The sequence below is a fragment of the Lichenostomus cassidix genome, chromosome 6, assembly GCF_008360975.1.
Source record: "Lichenostomus cassidix isolate B80296 chromosome 6, HeHo_3.0, whole genome shotgun sequence".
Lineage (NCBI taxonomy): Eukaryota > Metazoa > Chordata > Aves > Passeriformes > Meliphagidae > Lichenostomus > Lichenostomus cassidix.
In genome coordinates this window covers 25,970,348-25,994,492 of record NC_139487.1, presented here as the reverse complement: position 1 = coordinate 25,994,492, position 24,145 = coordinate 25,970,348, and the positions used below count along the sequence as shown (strand labels likewise).

The following is a 24,145-nucleotide window of genomic DNA, read 5'->3' as shown; positions in this document are numbered from 1 at the left end:
CCAAACATTGCTGTATACCAGCTGCTATGGAGAAAATTAATTTTCACCTAGCCAAAACCAGCACAAGTGCCAAGCACAGGCCTCTGAAATGTTATAGCAAGAAGAAGTTAATAAATGGTCAATGTAAGTATAGACTATCGGGTGATAGGATTCTGATATGCCTCTAGTCCTGAATTCCTTAGTTTTATTTGTAATACTCTCATTTTTGCTGGTAATGAATTCTGAGAAAGAGTAACTGCAAAAGGACACCAGTTTTATCATTTGGTCCATGTAATAAAAGACAAACTAAGGTATTGCTTGTCTGAGTCTTGCAGGCTTGCTTCTCTTTTAATTTCCTCGTAATCCTATTTCAAAGCACTGAGGTTCAGCCAGCAGCAGTTACGCAGCTGTTTGGTGGTAGATGGAGCCTTTAATTACGGGCAGTGCCACGGGATTAATGTTTCTAATTTCAGTTGCTGAGTGGGTTTTCACTGGAGTCAAGAACCTTGCTTTCTTTCACTGGTGCTTCTGGTCATTGCTGCTTCATGTGTTGTACTTATAATGGCTGCTATATACATTTGATTTCAAGGCCATCTATAGGTAATTGTGTTAGAAGTGCTGATACTCTGCTCTCCCCATCTGTCTATCCCACAGCAGGTGTATCTGTCTGTCTGCAATGCCCTCCAGTGTGCAGTTTCCCTGGAGGATCCTGCCTCTGAATAAGCACCTGGGTCTAAATTTTTAGACTAGTCTGACTCCCTTCAGCAAGCACATTGGGATCAGATCTGACCATGTCTGTGATGTGCTTCACTTTCCAGGTGCTCTGTGGATGAGTTTGGAGAAAGCAGTGGAACATTTCAAAATAGTTTTGGCTTTAATGTAAAGGAAAGCATTTGGAGCTTCACAAGGGTTGATTACTCTCCACTGTTGCCTAAGAAGAAGATTTAACACTTGGTTTTCATCCTTAGAAATGGATTATGATCTCTCAAACTATCAAAATCTTACCTAATTGTCTATGTCAGAATAGGACATAAGGTTACCCCTTCTCCTTGACCATGGGGCCAATGTGGCCCAACAGTGCTAACCCTGCATGCTTGGCAGTCATAACCCCTGTAGCATTCATTGCAAGCATGTTGATTACAGTATAGGCAGTCCTGTTTCACCAGGGGCTGAGGAAATAAAGCTGTGCATAGGAGAACAGTTTACTGAGCTAGGAAGGACAACCATAATCATCTAGTCTGAAACCAGGCCAAAAGTGTATCTTCAGAGCTATCTGTCTTTGTCTAAAAGATTGCAAGTGATGGAGCTTTCACTGGTTCCCCTGATAAGCTGTTTCTGTCTTTCATTACTTTGTTGCTGAGAAATTTCCCCTTATTTCAAGGCTGAATTTTTCTGGCTTCAACTTTTATTCGTTGGATCCTTGTCAGTCAGATTGGAAAGCTCCTCACATATGTCTTCCCCAAGAGCAATTACCTACACAGAGTGATGGTTTGTCTATGCTTTCTCTTCAGTGAGCTGAATATGTTGAGCTTCTTACCCATCACGTCAGAAGGCATGGGCTTCTTTTGTTAAAGCCAGAGAATTCATTTGTGACACTCACTTGAACTCTGTCCAATGTCTTCAAATCCTCTTAAAATGCAGACACTAGGACAGGATTCAGTAACCTAGTAAGAGTCTTGGCAGTTTTGCCAAACGATGCTGAAATCCTTCATTATTTCTGCTTCATATTATTCTCCCCCACCCATATTCAAGAATCTCATTAGTCCTTTTTGCACCAGCATTGCCCAGACAGCTTACATTGAGGCGATTATCTATAATGATCTCTAAACCCTTTTCTGAGCTCTGTTTTTCAAAGCAGTCTTCTATCCTGTAAATATAAGCAACTGCCATTCTTGGATCTCAAACACTTGATCTTACCAAAATACGTTTTTGCAGGTTACAACTCTGTACCCTGATGGCTCAGGTCACCCTCTAATGATAACTCCTCTATCTCTTTGTTACTACTCCACACAGTTTCATATCACCTAAATATGTGACTATAGCATAGAGAAGCAAAACCAAAACTTTGACCCAAAAAAAGCCTCTGGCTTAAAAACATCCCCATTCAGTGGTATCTGCCTATGAACTATATTTTAAGTATACCAGTAACCTGCTATTCAGTTCATAGAACAACATGGGGTAATTCCATAAGAGCGTAATTAGTTGTATTTTAATTATCCTTACGAGAATACTCCCTAAATTCAAGATTTCATTAGCAACACATGAGCCTTTGCATTTTGTCCTGGGAAAAATATCATAACCTGAATTTTTTCACATCTAGTCAAGTCAAATCAATTCCAAATTACTTGTTCTCATTCAGTTGGCAAAACCTGGTCCAACCATTAATTAAAAATAATTATTTCTAATTGGTAGTACAAGAATGTGATTCTAGGAAGGCCTTTCCTGGCTTAAATGATTCAATGTTTCTGAGTTGCCTTGTCCCAGGTTTTGAATCTTTGCTGAAAACAGGCTGCAGTGAAGTGACTCAATGTGCTAACAAAGGATATGAAACAAAAATCCCCCCTCTTTTCAGACTTATAGTCTGTTTTAGGTGCTTTTCCTTAAGCTCTGTGTGGATTCCACATTTGGGGAGAGCTTGTGTACCAAACTCAGGCCTGGGGACCATCCTTCATGAGCTGGTGTATCACATGCCCATGCCAAGTATCTCAATATGTAGTTTCTTTGCAGATAAAGGGCTAATTCAGTAAATCAACTCACTGTTGTGTCTCCATTAAGATTTTTGTTAGTTATCTATTTCAAGGAAGTTGAAACCTTCCTACTAAAGGAAAGGTTTCAAAGTCCTCTGGGAAATGCAGCATTTAATCCACTCATCAGAGGCACCATTCCATGTGGTATCTAGGACATGCTGCCACTCAATGAGTTGCTGAGACTAAAGCTGACCAGCAGTTATGCTTCGAAGTTTGAACTGACTCTGGTTCAGTAGTGAAAGAGCTGATAAATATTCCCATCAAAGCATTGGGTTTGCCTTCCTTCTGTTTAATGGCATTTTCCCTGCCCCATCTGTAGTTAATAGCATTTTTAAGCTTTTGCTTCTGCAGTTGATTTCACCACAATGGTCTGTCATCCAATGTGACATAATTTGCTTGCAAAACAGTTTGTGTTTGAATGATGGGTCAGCTTATTGATAGAGAAATCAAGAATGTTGCTGTGGCACCTCAGTTGCTGTGGTGTAGTTCAGTGGGAGAAATCTTGGGCCAGTGGACACAAATCAACGAACACCATGAAAAAAAATCTGGTTTCTCACTGTTCACCAAGAATATTTAAAAAGAGGCTTCTCCAGCAATTAGGGCCTCCAACTGTTACCTGTCAAAATACAGTTTGTTTTCACTGTCAAGATCTAGAGCACACTGAAAATTTAGCACTCTTGCTGTAGCATTGCAAGTTTGCTCTCTGCTTCCACTTACATAATATTCTTTGCTGGTTTTTATATAATGGTTTGAAAGGGACCTGTAAGATCATCTAGTTCCAACACCTCTGCAATGGGCAACGACACCTTTAACTAGCAGGGTCCCATCCAACCTGACCTATATGTAAGTGAACTATTGCCATAGCCATTTCAGTCCTTTCTTTAAAAATAAGATATGTTTGTAGACCACAAATGTTTGTCTTCCTGGAGTCACATTCTTGTGCTACCTATTACAAATAATTATTTATAAAACTTGGCTTTTGATAGCACTGTGAAAAGGTATTAGACTTTGCTTTATAGCTACACAATTATTTTTCCAATTCCCAAGAACAAATTGTTAGGAAAGAATGCACGTTTTCTACCATTAGAGACCTACTGAACTAGGTATTGTCCTCTGAAACATATTTCTAAACAGTGTTTAATTAGTTTACATTTATTTGAGACCTGGGTTAATTAAAATTAGATTCCTTTAAAACAGGTAATTGAATTTGCATCTGAAAAACTTCTCCACATTAAATTGACAGTTTGGGGCAAAATCTTAATTGTATTGACCATTTCTGTGGGTTAGAGTCTCAAGGGAGGCAGCAGCTCTCTGCAGCTCCCTTTACCTCACCCCTCTACCCCTGTTCAGTGGTGTTATTCCTAACCAGTGAGCCCTGTGCTTGTCTCCTGCTTCTTCTGAAACAAGGAAAACTTGTAGCCCAACACAGCCCCTTTCCATAGCACCAGCTCTCCTCTTCTGACAGTTCTATGATCTGATGTTCTGTTGTGAACAAAACCTGCTTTGGAAAATTTCATACACAGCTAACACTGGAAGAAATTACAGTGTGTGGAAATCCAAGGGTCTCAAAGTGTTAAAAAAATAATTCTTAAATCTTGCATGTACAGTTTCAATTTTATTAATAATAATTCAGATTTGCATCTCATTGAGATGTATTTTTGTGCTTTCTGGTGCCATTGTTTAGATCCTTTTGTCTTTCAGTGATATACACAAAAGATTACTTTATATTAGTAAACTTCCTAACAACACCTAAGATAGGTGTGTAGGCATCTGTGTTCACCATTTGAAAATTCTTATTATTTTACATAGTCTTAATGCACTGTGTCCATCCTCCATGTTAGTCCGCAGAAAGTGGAATGCCTGTTTGCATAACAAAATGCCTTCTGAGTATTTAATGTGTTAGCCTGACCAGGGTAGCTCACACAGACCATTGACTCTAATCCTCTGATGAACAATCTCAAGTGTGAATATGTAGAGGCAGATGGTAACAAGTTTTTTTCAGTTTAACTCCAAACTCTCACTGTCATAGGCTGAGGTGTGAGCCTCTACTTTGTCATCGTCACAGGTGAAACACGAACAGAAATTTAAGTGAGACATAACAGGCAGGATAAGTACTTGTGACTAATACTTGACATCATCATATTATAAGGATCTTGCATTATTCATTTGGTCTTTGAATCCCACTATGTTGAACCAAACCAATCATCAGCACTTGGGTCTGTGTTTAAGAATTTGGCAGTCCTTCTTTTCTCTGTGGTGACAAACCCAGCTCACTGCACTGTTTTGCAGCAATGCAATTCAAATTGGCATGATGATAGACTGGGAACAGTGCAGATTCCTCCTCTGACCCTGCTGCTGAATTGTTGTGTAATGGCCCCATCAGCTGTACTGGGGTGCTAGGAAAAACACATCAGAAAGTGTGTGAAGTACATGAAGAATGGGCACTGCAGAAAAACCTGACTCCCTTTTATTGAACTGTCGGGTGTTTGTAAGTGAGGGCAGTGTGGGAAAGCTGAGTCAGCAAGCTCTGGATTTGCAGCATTATTGAGGACATAGTAACTTCATTTGGAGTTGTGGGCATTTAATAACCTTGAAAATAGATCTGCAAGAAATGCTATTTAAGGTGTGAGGCATTTCTCTCTGCTGAAATAAAACCTGAAGAAATTACGCTTTCTTGTGTCCAGAGATAAGGAAGAAAAATTGGCTTCTGTTTTTCTTTGAAAGTCTGTTTTTCATCCATGTATTAAAATGCTCACTCTGACACAAATGAGCAGAATTAGTTTGCATGTAAAAGGGATAGTAGGGTGATTAAGTGATACTGGATAAAATACTGCAGATCACTGGGTGTTATGAGTGGTTGGATGCTGAATCACATAATTGAACTCTAAGGAGAGGTACACCTTCCTCTTCTATTTTATTTGTGTTCAAAACCTCCCCAACAAAGTGGCTAATCTGATGTAACCAGAGGTGTCATCTAATTATTTTTAACAGTGGGCACATTGTTGTCGTAGTCACTCTCATCTTTAGTGGTAGGACAGATATTAATCACTGACGTTCATGTTGGCTGTACTGGCTTAAGTTGAGTCTCCTTTTTTTAGTTCTTATGTGGCTTGCTTTAGATACTAGGTGGGATATTACCTGTAGGGGTGTGTCTTGCAGCCCTTGTATAACCCCTGGCCTGTACTTTGGTTTGGGTAATGTAAATCCTGTTTCTAGCCATCTGGGATTCTCCAGAGTGCAAAAACATGACGGGACTCTGTATGCTTCAGCCTAAACTACTCAAGATATGGAACCTTGTTGTGACAGGTGTTATCAGGATGGTAAAAGATATCCATTGGCAAGACCCTGACTACCAGCAGTTCCATAGAGCACTGGGCCAGCACGTTGTGATAAAGGCTGGCTGTGCTGAGGATAAAGTGTGTAAGTAGCTGGACATGTATTGGACTTCTTGATGCACTGCAATTTGCTTTCAGACGTTTTCCTGAAGCACAGCATTCTTGTTTAGGCCCTTGTCAGTGGTCATCAGCCACTTCTTAATGTGGATAAACCAGTGGTGACAACTAGTCATAGCTAGAAGAGTGACCAGTTCTCAGATACTGCTAGATCTTGGTGACCACTCCCTGGAAACTCTCATGTTTATTTCCATGTCTTTTTTTTGTTTCAATTTTTTTTGCGGAGCGATTGAGAGTATCCATGATCCAATAAATGAGCCATGACAACCTCAATTCCTCCACTCTTTGGCAGGATGAGTCAGCAGCCAAGGCTATGAACTAGAATTTGAATATTTTGTTCAAATGCTTTGTTTGCCTCTCTTTGCTCTGTCAGGAGCTTTTGTAAGTTGAATGAAGGAGCCCTCAAGCTGGGACAGATTTGGGCCTGACTGGATAAGAAGCATTTGTTGAAGATATTTAGGGTGGAGGTAAATGACAGGAGAAACTACTTAGGTTTTATGTACATCTTTAGGTTTGGAGGTGCAGCGTGAAACCAGGTGGGTGCAACACAGTGCACAGGAAACCATCTGAATGAAGTGAGGTCTGTCTCTTGGGTAGGACAGGCTGTTCTCGTGTCACTGTAATGCACTGTACTGGCTCTGCTTTGTCCCAAGCTTATGACATGACACTGGGCTATATGAACGTGTCCTGTGTTCTTCACAGTCCATCTGTAAGTTTTGCACCATCCCTAGGTCTGAAAGGTTTCAGTACTTTGTTACCTTGTATTTCTTCAGGGGGGCTGTAGAGGACTGCTTTGGTTGCTGCTCAGGACAGAGGCCCCGTTTGTCTCAAGGCTTGAATACCATTTACCAATGTTATGCTCACTAAGTCATAATATTCAGCTTTACCCATCACTAGTTTTCAGTAATCAATATGAAAAAAATACACAAACCTAAGCAGAGTCACATTTAGATTTGTAGCTGTCCAACAGAATAAAGAAACAGCTCTGCTGCTTTCTACTCCCACATTAGAAAGTTTGTAGTAAGTCAAAAATCAATCTGCAAATGGACTAAGAGCCAAAGACTGAGATGAGTTCCTGATGTATGTTTCCTTCAAGCCAAAGGGACTCAGTCCCTAACCAAATGCCTTCAGGTGTTATTTATTTATTACAGTCTTTTTATGTAAGCCATAATGTGTTTCAGTAGGCAGACACGACAAACACTCCTCAAGCAATGAGCTTCAGAAAATGCACATCTCAAATTAATTTTACTGTATGTCCCATTGCTCTTGTGCTACTGAGAGCAGCAAACAATCATTCCATCTCACATCCCCTGAATCCCTGGTTCAATAAGGCTGGCTGTGTTCTCACCAGCCACCTCTTCTGAGCCAACATTCTCCTTCATTTCATCCCTACTGTGTTCAAGCTTCTCCCTGTGTTTGATTATCTCTGTGGCCCTTTTCTAGTTTATCCTCTCTGAGCTGGAATGACCCAAACTATGCACCCTATTCAAGAAGTCTGAATAACTGGTTTTCAAATGGTGTGACTGTGTGTCCTCTTTTGTTACCTATTCCTTTTTAGAGTTTTTTAGCATTCTGTTGGGATTCGTCAGTGTGACCCTGCTGACAAGCAAGCTGGTGATTGCAAGACCTACCCAGGCCTCTTTCCTGAGAAAGAGATAATTGCACATTTAGAGCCTGTCACTGTAGATAGATACTTAAAGGTAACTTTGTGCCCAGACACATTATTTTGCACTTATCAGTGCAAACATTTTTTTCATCTGCTCACCTTATATTATGTGTACCTAAGATGTAAGTCTTATCTGTCAGCTTTAGATGTCATTATTCTGCATAATTTTGTCATGACTTTACTCAGTGCTCTGTCAGGTAGTTTGTGACCAGATTGAGCCTCATGAAGTCCCAAATCACATCTCTGAATGGGATCCTGCTGGTTAACTGCTGACAAAATGGCATTTATTCCCTATCTCTAGACATAAGGGGAATGTCCCTTCTACCCACTGATTAACATCCAGGAGTGTACCATCTACCCTTTTGTAACACATAAACAACTGGTTTCTCTTTTAGTATGTTGGAAGGCATCAAAAGGATGGATCAACTTTTTCTTTGGTTAGTTTCAAACACCCTTTCACTGTCAATGCTTGGTAGTGAACTACATGATCCCTGTAAGTATCAATTAGGTTTGTTTTTTTGTACTCACAATCTCTCCTAATCTGTGTTGTGCACATATTTTTCGACAAATGGGCAATTCTGAGACACATCTTGTAATAACAGGCAACATGAACTGACAGTTTTTCATCCTATAGGCAATATGAGTAACATGAGCAAATACAAGTGTTTAAAATGGACATTTCTGATAGTTGAAGATACATATGAATTCCAGTAATTATAAAAGTGACTTTTTAATTGCTCAGAGTCTTTAATCACAGCTGATTCAGTGATTGCTCTCACTTATGTAGAACACAGGGGAATTTAATGGAAGACATGAAGTTAGTTTTTGTTCCTATGACATTTTTAGAACAGAATGTGACTCATGCCTCCCTTTAGTTTTTGCTCAATGTTCAACAAAAAGATGAATGTTTTTTTATGATGGACTATAAGCTTTTGATTGTCCTGCTAAGCAGCAGCTGCAAAATCTGAAGCAGTTTAGTGTGTGACAAAGCTGAATGTCAGGCAGTAATTCATTTGAATAGGAGCCAAACTAATATTCCTTACTGGGGAACCATGCTCACTAAAATGTTTTTATGGAACTAGGATGTCAGATTTGTGATGGAAATTTGGAAAGTCCTGTTTTGGGTGCTTTGAAAATGAGTTGTTCAGATGAACAAGCTATTTATACAGACATGTGGTTAATACTGGATATTGGTTTAATCTTTTGGTAATCCAGACATTACCATATGGACAAACTGCACAGATTGATCTGATGAGGCCTCACTGGATAAATGAATATCCTGCTTCAGTTAATTTGCTAAGCTTTTATGTTAGCTTTTATCAGGAGAAAAAAAATGCTTTCCAGCACATAGTTTATTTGCAGTGACATATAAAATGAGACTGATGACAATCAACACAGGTTTAAGGCAGCTTGTTTGACAAGCAGCTTGGGATGGTTTGGACACTTATCTGGAGGGCTTTCTTTCCATATTTCATTATTTGTAGCCAATGCACAGCCTTTCCAATGTGGAACCACCTTTGCACATACACATCAGAGAATGCACTCAGTTTTCTCTTGAATTTTGCTTTCAGTGATGTACCCGCAGTAATTTTGTTTGATGACATAATAGGTTATTTAGTTTTGTTATCAACCTCTGCCTTCTCAATCTTCTGTCCTGTGAGGAACTGCCATATTCCTCCTCTGTAGTTCTCATTCCCCAGGGCATATACAAAGGCATCCACCGTTGGCACAGTCTTGGCAATGAGGGCAGGAATCTGTCATGAGACACAGTATTTATTACTAGGAAAACACACCAAGAAGCCAACAGGCTGGTTTCGGCCTATATTCAGTTTCCCTTTACCAAAAAAAGCCTCTCTCCAATGAAAATAGCTTGCTATCCCGAGAGAGGATACTCAGGAAATTATAGCCTCCAGGAGAAAGAATTTAGGTTGGTATTGCCTGAAACAGGGATAATTCAGTTGAGAGTGAGTACACTCAGGATGATGTGTGCCATGGACACCTTCTGATGGATAAAAGGGCTGCTGTTGCCAACACATTTTATATGGGATACTGAATACAGTAATGCATTTGGTGACCTGAAACTGAGCTGATTTTGGGGCACTGAATGAAAGTTGAAAGGTTTGATGTGATATTACTAAGTCCCAGAGGTGGTTTTGGATCCAAGACTCATAGAAGAAGGGGGAAAAAGGAGGCAGCCCAACCATAGGAATGATCAATTACAGCTTCCTTGAGGAGAGGGAAGTATTAGAAATATGAATGAGACAAACGGTCTCTTTATAACTGAAAATTCTGAGCTGGTATCTCACTCTGGGAAGGACACAAAAAGTTCTTACATGCCGTAGAACAGTACAGACTACAGACCCCTAATTGCTGAAGAAAAATACCACTGACTTGCTAAATTTTTGCTCGATCAAAGCAGTAATGCAATGTCTGTTATATCACTGTGCTAACCTGTTTTCACTTAAAAATGGTGGATGAACAGAATACTTTGAGGAAAAGGCCTACTTCTCATATATGTTTTTACAAGTAAAGCCCGTTATGACTAAATTTGCATTGTTCCATAGGGACGAGAGGAGAGTAAGGAGACTGTGATTGTTTGGGTTCTGAGGTGGAATACGTACCATGCGGTATTTTGGTGGAATGAACATCACATTTTCGACTGCTGCATAGGAGCACAGGAGACAATAGGGACCCCAGCAAATGACCAGTGTCTTCAAGGGTAAACCAGTATTAAACTGAAAAACAAGAGCAATAGGTTTTTTTGTGTTTCACAATCACACACTGCAGCAAATGGATGGGAGAGGTCCTGTGAGACCGTGGTTTGTGTTCAGCAGCAGGAGAGGATCAGCCCAGAGGACATGGGAGACCACAGTGCACCAGCACCAAAGCCCTGCTCCCAGGCATGAGTGGGGAATCTACCAAGAGGCAAAACACTTCCTGGTAGATCAGATAAATCAGAGTGTGTGCTAGATATAGAAGCCATAGCCAGTAATCGGTGCTGAGGGGAGAGAGCAATGTGAAAATTTAAAAAGATAAAAAGCAATGATATTTTGCTGACTTATCAGGTGGTCTTGCAGACAAATTGTGTGAAGTAACTGCTATGGCAGTGTGACAGATGGATGCAGTAGCTATGTTATGGTAGTAGGATCCCACTGTCCCTCATTCCAGGGCCCTGCCCATGGTGTTCATGGCCAGCTATTCCCAAGTACCTTCTACATAGTAATGACTAAGGAAATGATAATGTCATCCTTAAATTTTCTGCATTCTAATTTGTTTAGACAGCTACAGAATATCGCAAGAAAGAAATCACATGCTGGTGCATATAAACTCACTGGAAAAACGGTAATAGATATAATAAACACTGAGATTTGTCCAAGAAATATATAGAGGGCACATGTATTTATTCCAGTCAGCTACAAACACGTCTTCTTGAATGTCTCTTTGTCAATATAACATTTCTCTTGAGAACTGACTGCCTCTACTGAGTGCAGTGGTCAGGCTGCGCCCATCAGCCAGGCACAGAGTCCCAGACTGTATGGCTTGCACCTCAGCATATAATCACCACATTACATTCCCATGAACTGGCCACACCAGAATAATTCCTTTGTTTCCAGCACATAAAGATTTCTGAATTTCCTCAGCCAAGTGTAAACACAATGTGGATGAGAAGGCCCTTCTCCCACCACGGGGTGCCTGCATGTTTCCTTGCAGAGCTGTGGTTCTGTAGTTGTCTGACTTCCTCAGCCATAAGCCAAAGGCCTGTAGCAAAGCAGGAAACAACAATCCTTCCTGAGATAAATTTCTCTGGATAAATATTGTTATGCTACTGGCAGATATTCTGTATTCTCTGTGTTTGTTTTTTGAGGAGAGTTGGACCAGTGTTGATGGAGGGAAATCTTCAGGATCACTGTCCAACTTCCTCTTTGATGGGGAACTGTTTACAGCACTAGGTTGGGGCAGATGTGGCTGTCTGGTAAAATGTTGAAATTTCCAAGGATGGTGTTTCCATGAACTTTCTGAATGGCCCTATCCTGTGTTGCTCTACCCTCCTACTCAAGTAGCTCTGGGGAGTTAGCACAGAAGGAGCTGAGCCAAAGTCTTTGGGAAAGAAATTGGTTTTTTTCAGGGAGTTTGTCTCTACTGGATGGAGCCCTGTTTTGGCTAGGTGATTGCAGGGGCTGAGGGAGCTTTCTTACCTTAAAGTTCCCAGTTTTCCTGAACTTTTGGTGTATGGACTGATAGGCCGTCATCATGATGAAGCCTGGGATCATGAAATTGAAGGTGGACAGAGCAAAAAGGAAGGTGACATAGTTTCTGGAAAAGGTGAGGAGGGAAAAAAAAAAAGAGGATGTTAATTCCTCTCTAGAGCATTTCTGTAAACTTGCTGCAGATATTTACCAACTTGTAGTTTTAAAATTTCTAAAATCAGTTTTGTCAACATGCTTTAGGTGCAGCATTTGCTGAAGGCCAGTTAAGCTGTGCCATGCTGTCGTGTGTGGGATGGATAGTACTGTAGAAAATCACAACAGGTGTTTGTATTCTGAACCCAAACATCACTACTCAGACATCTGTGCTGGACTGCATAAAGCCAAAAGCATTCTGAAAGAGTTTCAAGCCCAAAACCTAGAAAAGATGCAGCTTATAGATGGGTAAGGGAGTAGCAGAAAGCTGAGCACCAGCCCCTCCCACAGAGGAAGCTGGCTTTAGCTGTTCCATGTGCCACCATGTGGGTCAAGGCAGCCTTGGGTGATGCCTGCCTGGTTCCAGCCCCTGGGAGGGACATCTTCCCCAGCAATGATGGTGGGCACAGTGGGGGTTGTGTGCCACCAAGGCCATCCCAGGGGATGGCAGGCTCCGCTCTGCTCCTGTGGGAGCTGGCCCTGGCCCTCACCTGTCCCCTTTGCTGTAGTCCAAGGTGCAGCAGGTTCGGAGGGGTTCGTAGTCGTATTCTCCCCACCCCAGTAAGGGCATCACGGCCCAGAAGGCAGCAAACAGCCATGCAAACACCATCATGGAGGCAGCCGTGCTCCACTGCAGCCTGCTCCCTGTGGGAAGAGAAAAGGGGGTCTCCATGCCCCGAACAAAACCTCTGGAAACAGCTGTCAGGCCCTTGGGCCACAGGCAGAAACAAGCAGTTGTCTGTGGTTTGTATCCTGAAAGACCCAAGTCTGGAGGAATCAGTCTTGCATAAAATATGAAGCTTTTAGACTTCTGGAAACAGCAAACTCTACTTCCCTTTTGTGTGTTTTACTCAGACAAATGCTGTATTGCTGCTCAGCTTTGTACCACGCTGGAGATACAGCTGCTGTTACAAACATCATATTCTTGTGTTTTGGGAATGTATTTAAAGACACAGATGAGGCAGCAAGTACAGCGAACAGGGTGATGCAATAAACAGTGATTGAAGAAACAGAGTCTCATTGCAGAGTGTGGGTCAGATCAGAAATGTGACTCTGCACACTCCCCAGCACCTGCCTACATCCTCTCTGCCTGGCCAGGAGTGCAGGGCATGTGTGGATATCTAATACACCCTGTTCTAAAATTACTGGTCATCTGTATATATGTGTGTATATATATATATATATATACAACCTGACAACAGAGCTTGTTCTAAAAATACTACTGGACAAGTAATTTTGCCCTTGAGATCATCACCTAGCCTATACCAGGAAATGTGAAGCTCAGCATTAGTAATTTTTTTCTAATTAATTTCTTTTGTAATAAAAATGATTACTTGTGCCTATTTCATCTGGTTCCATAAAATACCATAGGAATGAAATGAAAGATTTGAAACTTCAGAAGACACAGGAAGTATTTCTTCATGGAGAAGGCAGGCAGGCTTCCTTGCTGCTGCAGGATATTGTGCTAGCCTCGCTGCTTGCATGTGAGAAGGTCTGAATAACTTTGTTATGGAGGCCACTGTCTGTCGTCATGCCCATGATGAGCAGCTCATGACGCCAGCAGCACCAGCAAGGAGAGCAGTGACTTTCCCAGCACTCCTTTCTAATCAAATCTCCCATCAGGGACAAGTAATGATGCAATTTTCACTGAGGCTGGGAAGCAATGTTTTTGTCTGCCCTTAGAGAGCAGCATCATGACAGCAGGCAGGAAGATCCAGGCCAATTCTGATCTTTCGCTGAGAGGTGAAGGACTGGGGATGAGGTGCATGAGGTGAGTCCCTGGGATCAGCCATGGCTGACTCATGGGTAAAGGGATGTGGGGGCCACATAGGCTCGAGGTCCCCATAGGGCAGCATCTCCAAGAACCACAAACCCTACAGGAGCCATTTTGTGCTGCACCGTTGTTGTGTATTTTAAAAAAAGAAAAATGAAGGGTGTTAGAGAAACTGCCCTTTTACAGGAATTCTGGTTCTATCCCTCTCCTTTTCCTTATATTCCAGAGGTTCTTCAGGAAAAAAAAATTAGAGTTGAATTGCATTGAAAATCAACTTGGAAAATTCATTTGGGGGGGTGTTCAAAAATTGATCATGGGAAAAGACAGTTTGTATGCATTGCAGTTTAAATATCAAGGAAAATTAAAGAAAACCCTTTGTATGAAATACTAGGTTTTATATTTGGTAGTTGCAAAAATATTTTTTTTAATAATTACTAACAAAGAATTACTAATAAGGCTTAATATCTGTCTTTCATATGAACACTACCTAGAAGATATATTTTGGCTTCAAAGGCTTCAATACTGCTTTGTAGTACTGACATAATATGACTCTAGAATGACATAGATGAAAATAAAAGACTAGTTTTTGATTAAGGAACTAGAAATACAAGTGCAACTTTTTAGTAATTTGTAATTATTCTTAAACTCCCAGTCCAAAGAAGCAATGTAGCCTAAGCGACTTCTTGCTTTAGTGTTTGTGGCTTTTCTATGAAAAACTGTGAGGAAAAGTTTATTTTAGTTACTTTTCCATGAGAATCAGGGATCTCCATTTTCTTAGTAGATGTAGAATAAAAGGACTGTGCAATAATGGAGTCTGGCACCAGACATGTCTCAACAGACTTTCTTGGCTTGGAAAGCTCATTTCTGAGGCTGAACTCATCTGTTCTCTCTCCTCACATTCAAAGGGCCCCATTTTGGACACTAGAACAGGAGAGAATCAGAAGTAACACAATTAAATTTTTCTTTTTGGCTTTGACATTTTGCAAAAGGAGATTAATGGTGAAGTAGACCTGGTGAACACAGCTGCTTGTTGACCCTCCAGAAAATATTTACTCACACATCAGAAGTAGCTAAAAAGGTATGAATGTAAAATAAAACAAGCTTGAGATTAGTTTTACCCAGAAAAAAACACTTTCAGTACAAGAACAGGGAAAGAATCATGCTTTGTTCACATGGCAAAAATGTCCTCCCCTGAGATGGCTGACAGCAAGAGCACAAGTTGAGAGCTCAGTTGTTTTTGTGCACAGCAGGCCATTGCTTTACCTTAAATGCCTTTTTTTGGCCTGACAAAATTTAATGTAAAAGTCATGTAGGTCCTAATTCAATTAAATGCATATGTATGGAGTTCAGCATATGCTTACAGATATAATTCCTAATTAGGGCCCAGTGCTGGCAGTTTGGTCCTTAAGTCTAATCACTCTTGTGCTCTGGTTTTCTCTCTTTGAAAAGCAAAAGAGAAGCTTCTCTTTTCCACACAGGGAAATAGTAATACGGTGAATTTTAAATGATTTCTGTAATTGCTTTGGAAGAGAAAGACTGCCCCCCTCATCATTCAAAGATTGCTGAAATTGTGATTCCAAAAGCTGAAATTTTAGGAAGTGCTAGAGAGAGCATGGAACCTTAATCCTTTTGATTATGATGGCCAGTTTTTAGTGATATAACCATAAACTATGTCTCTGTGTTTAGTTTGTGGAAACATTTATGAATGTAATTTTTAAAAGATTTATCATTTATTCAAACATTTAGCTGATTTTCACAGAATGAAAAATACATCTCTGACACAGTCTGGGATGTACATCTCTGACACAGTCTGTAGATGACTGCCTTTCATCTACATTTCAGTCTGCTGATCAAACAGAGTGTCTCAAACAAGAAGTCAACAGGATTTTCTATGATGGAGGGAAAAGGAAGTCCTTTTTCCTCGTCCTTGCAATGGTTATGTTATAATAGCTGTATAATATTAAGTTATAATATATTCCAGAACAGTATGGCTTGTATCAAACTTTATGGCGTGCATAATTTGAAATTAGCTAAGTTTGTCAAAGACAGAAATATCTGAAAATCTTATAAACAAAAATGTATATCAGTCATAAGCAAAACAGCCTAAAAAACCCACTTCATCTGCAGTCACTGATGCTCACAGATATTAATTTTTTGTAGGAATAAGAAAACTGTAATGTGTAATAGCTTCTTTTGTGCATATCATTATAAAAAGCTCTTTAAAAATAACCTAATTAAGGGATTTTTTTTTACTCCATTGATTTTTTTTTTCTGTGGTTCTCCATGATCTTAGAGCTGTGTTGGTGATTACCTCCTCCTTCAGTGAAAAATGCAAGATCTATATAAACATTGACATTTTATCAGGGAAACTGATACAGGTGCAAAATTAGATGAAGAGAATGTGGCAGGGTGGCTGCAGTCAGTGTGACAGAAGTTTAGGACTTCTAATTTGACAGAGCTGACAGCTGCAATTGGAGCAAATGGTAGTTTGGGAATCTTTGAGTACTGATATAACAAACCAGGTTTCCTTGATTGGTAAGCATTAGATAAAACTCACTGTAATTCTACTTTTGAAATTGAATGATGCTGTGAAATCTGCTGGTTTTGTTCATCTTCTCTTTTACAATATTGAGAGAAGTATTCCTATAAATCACTTCAGATTTTCTGTTTCCCCATAATTTTAAAATACAAATTTAAAAATCTTCTATATTTTTTTCTTTCCTTTTACATCTGTAACTGTATGCTGTGCTTATGAAGTGACCAGGATCCTTCCCCTCTCCACAAGCTTCTGCTGGCAGTGAATGGCCAGAGAGGGAGAACTGACAGTGTCTACCTTGATCTAAACTGTCACCTTCTATCCTGAATGCCTGGCTGCTGAGAGACAGCTTCCTCAGAACTTGCCTTGTTCTTCACTGTCAGGCACTAACATAAAACTACTTCTGTTTTCTCCTTTGCCCCCTAATTAGCAAATTTTAAAATACAATTATCTGTTTTCCCATCTTGCTAGAGATAGACATTGATACCCTTCAGACTCCCCTGCCTTTTCTCCTCTTATTGGATACTTTTAGATTATTTCCATAGTTTTATTTGCTGTAAAAGTAGCATTTCATAGACCCCAGAGCCACATTCAAGGGATGAAAAGAGAGTTGCCCAGTGTGATTGCCTGGCAGTAAAAAAACAAGAGAGGGGAGAGGAAAATACCAATACCTTCTCTGTCATGTGGGGTGATAATACTATTTTCTTCTATATGCCACGCAATATAAACCTGATTTCTGATGAGTGACTTCTCTAGTTATCAATACACTTTAAAGGTAGTGCTTTAAGGGCTGTGCTGACATCCAAATTTAAAAACTTGGTCAATTTTCAGAATGTTGGTGAAAAAACTTGTGTTATTAGCATCCAGAATGGTTGTAAAGTCCCAAGTTTTCCTATCATCATAGTAATCGCTCACATTCTCATCCACTCTTTCTTCCCCAGAAATATGGATAGTGGAAAATCAAGTGCCAAGCTGAGGAATAACACAACAAAGGTTTTCTTGGGAAACTGTTAGGACATAACGAAAAAACTGGGGATGATGAAATCGAGTCTGGAAGGAGTACCAGATCCTGGGAAATGAAGATAAAAGGCTGATAGCTTTGTTTTTTAGGTAAGGGTATTTTGTACCTTCTGTACAGACATGCAACTTGCACCAGTGTCAACAGGAGTTTAATGTATGGATTGAGAACACAGTATAGCCTGCAGGCTTGGAATAGCATATCTATGAAATATGACTTAATCTTCCTTGCAATCAGCATGTGGAAAATTGAACTAGAAGGGCTGGCTCTACTGGAATAACCACAGGGCATGGGCACCTTCTGGGTTTTTGGTTTTGTTGTTCAAAGTGTTCACTGTAGGAGCCATGTTTGGCCATCAGTAAGTAACAATTTGAGCAAAGTAAAGAAGCTTGTGCCCTTAGGGTCCTTCTGCCTGTGCTCTTAATGTAGTATATGCTCTTGACTGGAGGACTGCATGACACAAAAGCATTAAAGTCAGTGTGGCAGAGAGTAAAATGTCTTTCCCAGACATGTTTATTTTCAGGCTCTCTTGTAAAATACAGATGCTACTGTTCTAGCTCCAAATGCATTTCAGTGTCCAAGGGGTGTTAATATGGATTTAGCTCACAGCCTGCATCATTTGGGGCCTTTGTCTAGACATGAAAAAATACATTTCTTTGCCGAGCTGAATTTCTGCAAAAATTGAAAAACAAAATAAAGTTGGCAACCTTTCCACCCTCAACAGGATCATCAGATTGAACATACTCCCTGCATGCTTTGGGTGTGTTTTGCCATTTGCTGCTGAAGTTACATGGAGGCTGTGCCTGAACGGCTGCGTGGGTACAAATGTCTCGCACCCCAAAATGCCTGTGTGTTGCACAAAGGGGCTGCTGAGCTCCGTCTGCCCGATCATGCCTCTGCACGGGCTCTGTTCCAGCCACCATCTCTGCAGAGGCATCTCTCTACTTACACCAAATTTATCTATAATTAGTAAACTCTGCATGGACATGATGATCTGTTCGGTGCACAGCAGGGTGTTGGATGAAAGCCCAAGATGAATAGATTTTTCTTCAATACGAGGAGTTGGATTTTGTTTGGGATTTTATTTTAAAGGTTACTTATGGATTAAGAGAAAGCATGGCAAGAGGGTCACAAACTGGGTGCAATCTGGAAGGGAAAATATCTCCTGACAGTGGTTGATGATTGCCCCCTGTATGGGAAGAGGTGCTTTGGAGTAACTGCTTAAATTTGCTCTATCTAGTGTGTAAGATAAACATATGTAAGATATACAAATAATAAATATGTGCTGGCTTTGATTCTCAGAAACGTAAGCAAGCTGCCTTTAGCAGGATGTGGGTGAGGTTGGGAGGTAAATTGCAGCCCTTACTTGTACAGTAGTGATGGTATCTGTCCCAGGCGACGGCAGCACTGGAGCCAATGCTGGCTAGGGCTGTCAGGAAGCCATGGAATCCATGGATTTGACAGCCATCAGAGCCATAAGGCCAGTATCTGTCAACAAACAAGGAATATGTTAAGAAAAACGATAGAAAAAGGTGAAGACGTTTGGAAATTCCATGAATGGAGAGGGCAAACTGATAACCTGTGCTCATTTTATGTGCCTGAGAAACACTGTGGAAGAGGTTACTGTGCTTGCCTTTAGGTATTTGCCAGCATTTTTCTTGCTGTGCTGTCTCTTACAGTACAACAGCTATTTGTACTCTTAATACTGAGAAGCAAGTATAACCCTGCATCTGTGTATTGAAAAGTTAGGGGTTTTAAATTTGAAATCTACATTTAATCCAATTATCCAGATCTTCAAGATTTGCCTCCTTTGTGAGAAGCCAATTTGTCAATGTGTGCAAGTCAGTGTAACACAACAGATAAAGACTTGCAGACAAGTTTGGGGTCAATCTAGAGGTTTAGTGAAATGATATTTTGATGTTCAAGTAGCTTCTATAACCACTGGTAAATCTGTGTGGTTAAATGTTTTCTCTAGTCAGTCTTATAATCTGTCAGTGATTATATGCAGTAAAATCTGCTTTTCTGCTAGCCTGGTAGAACCATATAGAGTTTTGGTTGGCTGTTTCAGATTGAGGGAATGAGAAGGTTGGCTATGTGTTATGGTAGAAAGAGTGCCATTTAATTAGTTTATCTCTTAGGACTTAAGATACTAATTTTCCATGTGGTTCTTCCAAGCTTGCTTTAGGAAAGCCTTTCTGCCATACCTGAGGAAGCTGGAAAAGGCAGCGATGAATGCGTTGATGCAGATCCCGCAGTCTGCCAGGGCAATGCTGAGAATCAGCAGATTGCTGGGTGTTCGGAGCTCTTTGATTTTTCGGAAAGAAATAATTGTCAAGCCATTCAGACAGAAACCAAGCAGGGCTGAAAGACAGAATTGTTTGGTATGATTCAACTGGAAATGGAAAACATCTACAATGATACTGCTGTTTTCTTTGATGAGAGAACAATAACTTTGGTGGAATCTTGTGCACGGGAATATATCTGTAGTGGTCAGTCTGCACGCAAGTTACAAAGGCTATAAGAAGAGAAGTTGTAGGTGACAGCTCAAGCTAGTGCTTCAGACTTCATCAGTCATGTGGAGCAGAAATGGTTTGATCTTATTTGTAATTCTGCCTTTTGTTATAATAAGAGAAACTGGATTGTCAGGCTCCATTCAGGGACACATGGTTCAGGGTTCAGAGCAAGGGAGAGGCAGAGGAGGCAGTGTCAGGAGGGCTGACAGCCAGCACATGCTGCTGGTGCACAAATGTCCAGGCCTGACTTTGACAGAGAAATAGTTTGTATTTAATATCATTATAGCATTCTTTTTTATTTAAGCACAGAAATCCCTCAGCCATGTTTCAGGCAGCCTGAAAGCCTCCCTTTGGGCTTCTGTCTCAGGGTAGCCTACACAGTGCTTGACTCACACCAGCTCAATTTTATTACTGCCCCTCGTCAATAGACTATACATGGAAAAGAATAATCTAATTATGAAAAGCAGTCACTGATAGATTTAAAAAAAATAAGTCAATGTTGGTCCTCAGAGAGGAGCATCCAAGCAACCCGAGCTATTCACCCAGCACAGAGCTGTGCCACCCTGAAACCCATCCTTCATTGGTTTAAACTCAAGCTTTGTCCTTTAATGCCCTTTTCAAGGCAACCTGAATTATTTTAGTTCTGATGAGGCCCTGACTCAACAACCAATCTCTAAGTTTCAGTTAGATAAGAGGCACTATGTCTTTTCCTTTGTGTTCTTCTTGGAAAAAGAAATGATATAGCACAGAAAAAATCCATATCCCCTAATTCTGTAAAGTAGTGTAGTTACTTATGCTTATTGTCTTAATTCTGCAGTTACGTAAGATGGATGATTTTTTTCTAGTCAGAAATCCTGCTTCTACCTTAATTGCATTAATAGCTGATGGCATAACCATAGTAACAGCTGATGTGTGTCTGTCATTACACAACATATAACAAAATATTTCCAGAAGAAATATTTGGAGCCATTTGAGATCTGCTGTTTTTATTTCCTCCCTGCCAGATTACCTCCCACCCACAGGGTAAAACTGCTGTCAACTCTCCCAAATGCAGAGAAGCCTTTAGGAGAGATATGTTCTGAGCACATATAGAGTTGAAGAGTTATTACTATATCAGCTTTTTTCCTGTCTTTCCCCTGTTTTTGGAAACCTCAGGCTTTACCAGATTCTGCTTTCTTAAAGGTCAGCATGAGTGTACAAATAGCGAACTTAACTAAAAAAAAAAAAGCTTTGAATTTTCATTTTTAGATCAGCAAATGTGTCCACTTAAGTGAATGCAACTTTTCAACTCAACTGCATTTTTGCAAACTGCATTTAGAAACTGCCATTAAAAAAAGAGGTCTTCATTGCCTTTGTCTCGGAGTATTTCAGAAAATGAATTAATCTTTGATTATTTAGCTTGATCTTCTAAGCCAAATGACAGTAATAAAGTTTTACTGCCAATCTACTGGGCACATTCTGCCTAAAACCCTATGGAAAATACTTGTGTTTAGTAAAACATAAATGTATTAGACTACACCTAGTTTTAACTGAAGGTTACCAGAGGGTTCTTTGCTTGAACTCCAACAGCTGCAGCTCCCTGGCAGGCTGCAGCCCTGGGCACAAGTCAGGGCTGGCAGGGCTGTGGTGCCACGAGCAGATCCCCAACAGGACCCAGGGCTGTCCCTGTCCTCCTGCTGCTTCCCACCTCTCAGGATCGGAGTGCAGATCCTGCCAGGCCCTGCCAGGCTGTGCACATGGCTCAGGGCTGTTGGCTGGGCTTAGCCCTGGACTCTGGGCAGCAGCCTGCCCGTGGGCAAGAAGTAGAAGTTCTTCCATCTCTCTTCCATGGAAGAGTGTTTTCTGACAGCATTTCCAGCTTTCCTTTGCATTCAGTTGTGAGCTTGGCTGCAAGGAGAAGGTGAGCTCCCGTGCTCCATGTTCATGGGGTGAGCTAATGAGCATTTATCCCATTCTGATGGTGCTTACAGCTTCTCCTCCTCTGCCACTGGGCCCCACGATTCCCACCTCCCCCGATGAGCAGCACTGTGCAGGGATGGGATCCCAGGCCCTGGGACTGACACCAACATAATCCTAGCTACGAAGCCTTTGCTAGCTGCCATGTAGATATAAATGCACAGTTTTGTTGCAGTCTCTCAACAAGTGCCATATGCCTTTAAGAAAAGATCACACTGGCTAAATTAAATTGATAGGGTTTGTTACTTTTACCCAGCAGCCATTAATTGCAGTGATAGCAATGCAGTCTGGATGTATGCAAACAGTTTACAGGTTTTTTTGGCACTATCCTGTTTGATTATAAAACAGCCATCACAACCCACAAAACAAGCAGCCCAATCTTATTGAGAGATTATCTGTCATTTCAACATTTTTCCCCAGAGGAAGATAAAATTGCCTTTAAAAGTCATCAACAAAATCTTACATCCCAAATTCTCGAGAAGAAAGCTAAGTGGCAAGTACTTCACTGCCACAGCTAAGCATAGAATGCAGATCTTCACAGCAAAGAGTTTGCAGCTCACCCTGATTTACTCACCAGAAATACTGCTGATGTAGCCACACTACCGAGGGTCAGCATATCACAAATGCTGTTTACTTCAATTTTCCTTCCCTCCTCTCACTTGGGATAATAGGGGAAAACATCCTTCTGCTGCTGAGGTCCCACACCGAACTTACCTTCTACCAGCAGGGCAGTGCCAATGGCAAACACTTCTATTTCAGTGAAGCCTTCAGGGAGAGGGTGTGCAGCGACCATTCTTATGGTAAACACGCCAAAAGATTTAACCTCTGCCCTCTGTTGTAGCCGTAGGGCTGCCTTTTCTCCGGATCCCTCTACTTCCAGTAGCCCAAGGCTTCTTAAAGGAGCAGCTCACGTGCAAACACATGCTGTTATTATATAAAAGCTTTGGGGTTTTTACTCCCACCACTACAATCCCTGCAGGAATGTTATTAGTGATGGGACTAGCATCAACCCGCACTCCCCCTTCCCCTGCAAATCGTATTTCAGACACCAGCAAAATGAAAGCATTCATTGCAATTACAACAAGTTCTTTGTAGACACAAGATTAAGAAACCTGTCCAGTTAATTTTGCAACACTGGAAAAGAATTAAATGTTGTGGAACAAAGGAAACATGTAATTGGGGAGTGACCTGAAAAACAAAGGGGCACTCATTGAGTTGATAATTAGAGGAAAAGTATGAACCAATAATTTCTGCAGCTTGTAGATCTTCCCCTCACCCATTTTTTAGAAACTGGACAGTGTATTTTTCTGGCAATTACTGTTCTCTATATTAACAAATTTTCCTCTTTGCAACTGAGGCTTAAATTAATGTGCACACTGACACAGCCTGATTAAAGGCTGTTGCTCAGCAGTGAGCACTCAGAGGAATTACCTTACTGTCCTTTCAGAGATGTTTGAGGACTGCAGGCTGGGTGTACAGTGGCTCTGGAGTATGTGCAGTGTGCAGCTTGTCCAACCTTCAGCTCATTGCCTTAACAAGGTGTCACTAGCATGATAGCTGCTACGTTGATACGTAACTTTCTTCACCCTGATAATCCTAGTGCAAAATGGGACCAAAAAGGGAGCTGAACCACAAGGGTTGTAGCTTCCCCCAGCTCAGGTGCCACACTCTGCTGATCTGGCTCCCAGTTGATGGAGGTGTCAGGCAGTGTGAATTTCCTCCAGATGCCACCACAGTTTGTTCAGTTCTCCTGGCTACATGGTGAAGGTGCATTTACAGTCAGTGGTGTTGGTTGAAGATGGTGGTGGATTTATTGCAGTTTTCCTGAAATCTGTGCTTACAAGGCTGCGATGACCAGGAGAACTGATTAGAGCTTCAAGGCTGTTGTGAAACCATCTTGCTGTGTTTTTTTGATCTCCGGTATTCAATTTACAGCTCTTTTTGATGTAGGTAATTGCCTTGATGGATATGCTCTTGGATTTTGAAGTAGAATTCAGGAGGGCATGATATTTGTTAGGCTATACAGATGCTTGGTTTAAGCAGAGTAAAATTACATTGCACCACGTAAATCCATCGTTATGTTTGTCTTTCACTCATCTACAAG

General features: G+C 40.9%; 2 protein-coding genes across 6 annotated transcripts in view; one reads left to right on the top strand and one right to left on the bottom strand.

The window, feature by feature from the left end:
- The window catches only part of LRIT1 (leucine rich repeat, Ig-like and transmembrane domains 1), a 117,096-nt gene that overhangs the window by 70,594 nt on the left and 22,357 nt on the right, over positions 1–24,145 (top strand). The window lies entirely within an intron of this gene.
- RGR (retinal G protein coupled receptor) lies at positions 8,615–23,029 on the bottom strand. Its single transcript, XM_085064102.1, has 7 exons — positions 22,756–23,029; positions 19,777–19,933; positions 18,939–19,060; positions 12,736–12,889; positions 12,041–12,158; positions 10,466–10,579; positions 8,615–9,598 (listed from the first exon to the last, which is right to left on the bottom strand). Exons 1-7 carry the CDS (start codon positions 22,832–22,834, stop codon positions 9,455–9,457), a joined length of 888 nt encoding a protein of 295 aa, XP_084920228.1. The 5' UTR covers positions 22,835–23,029; the 3' UTR covers positions 8,615–9,454.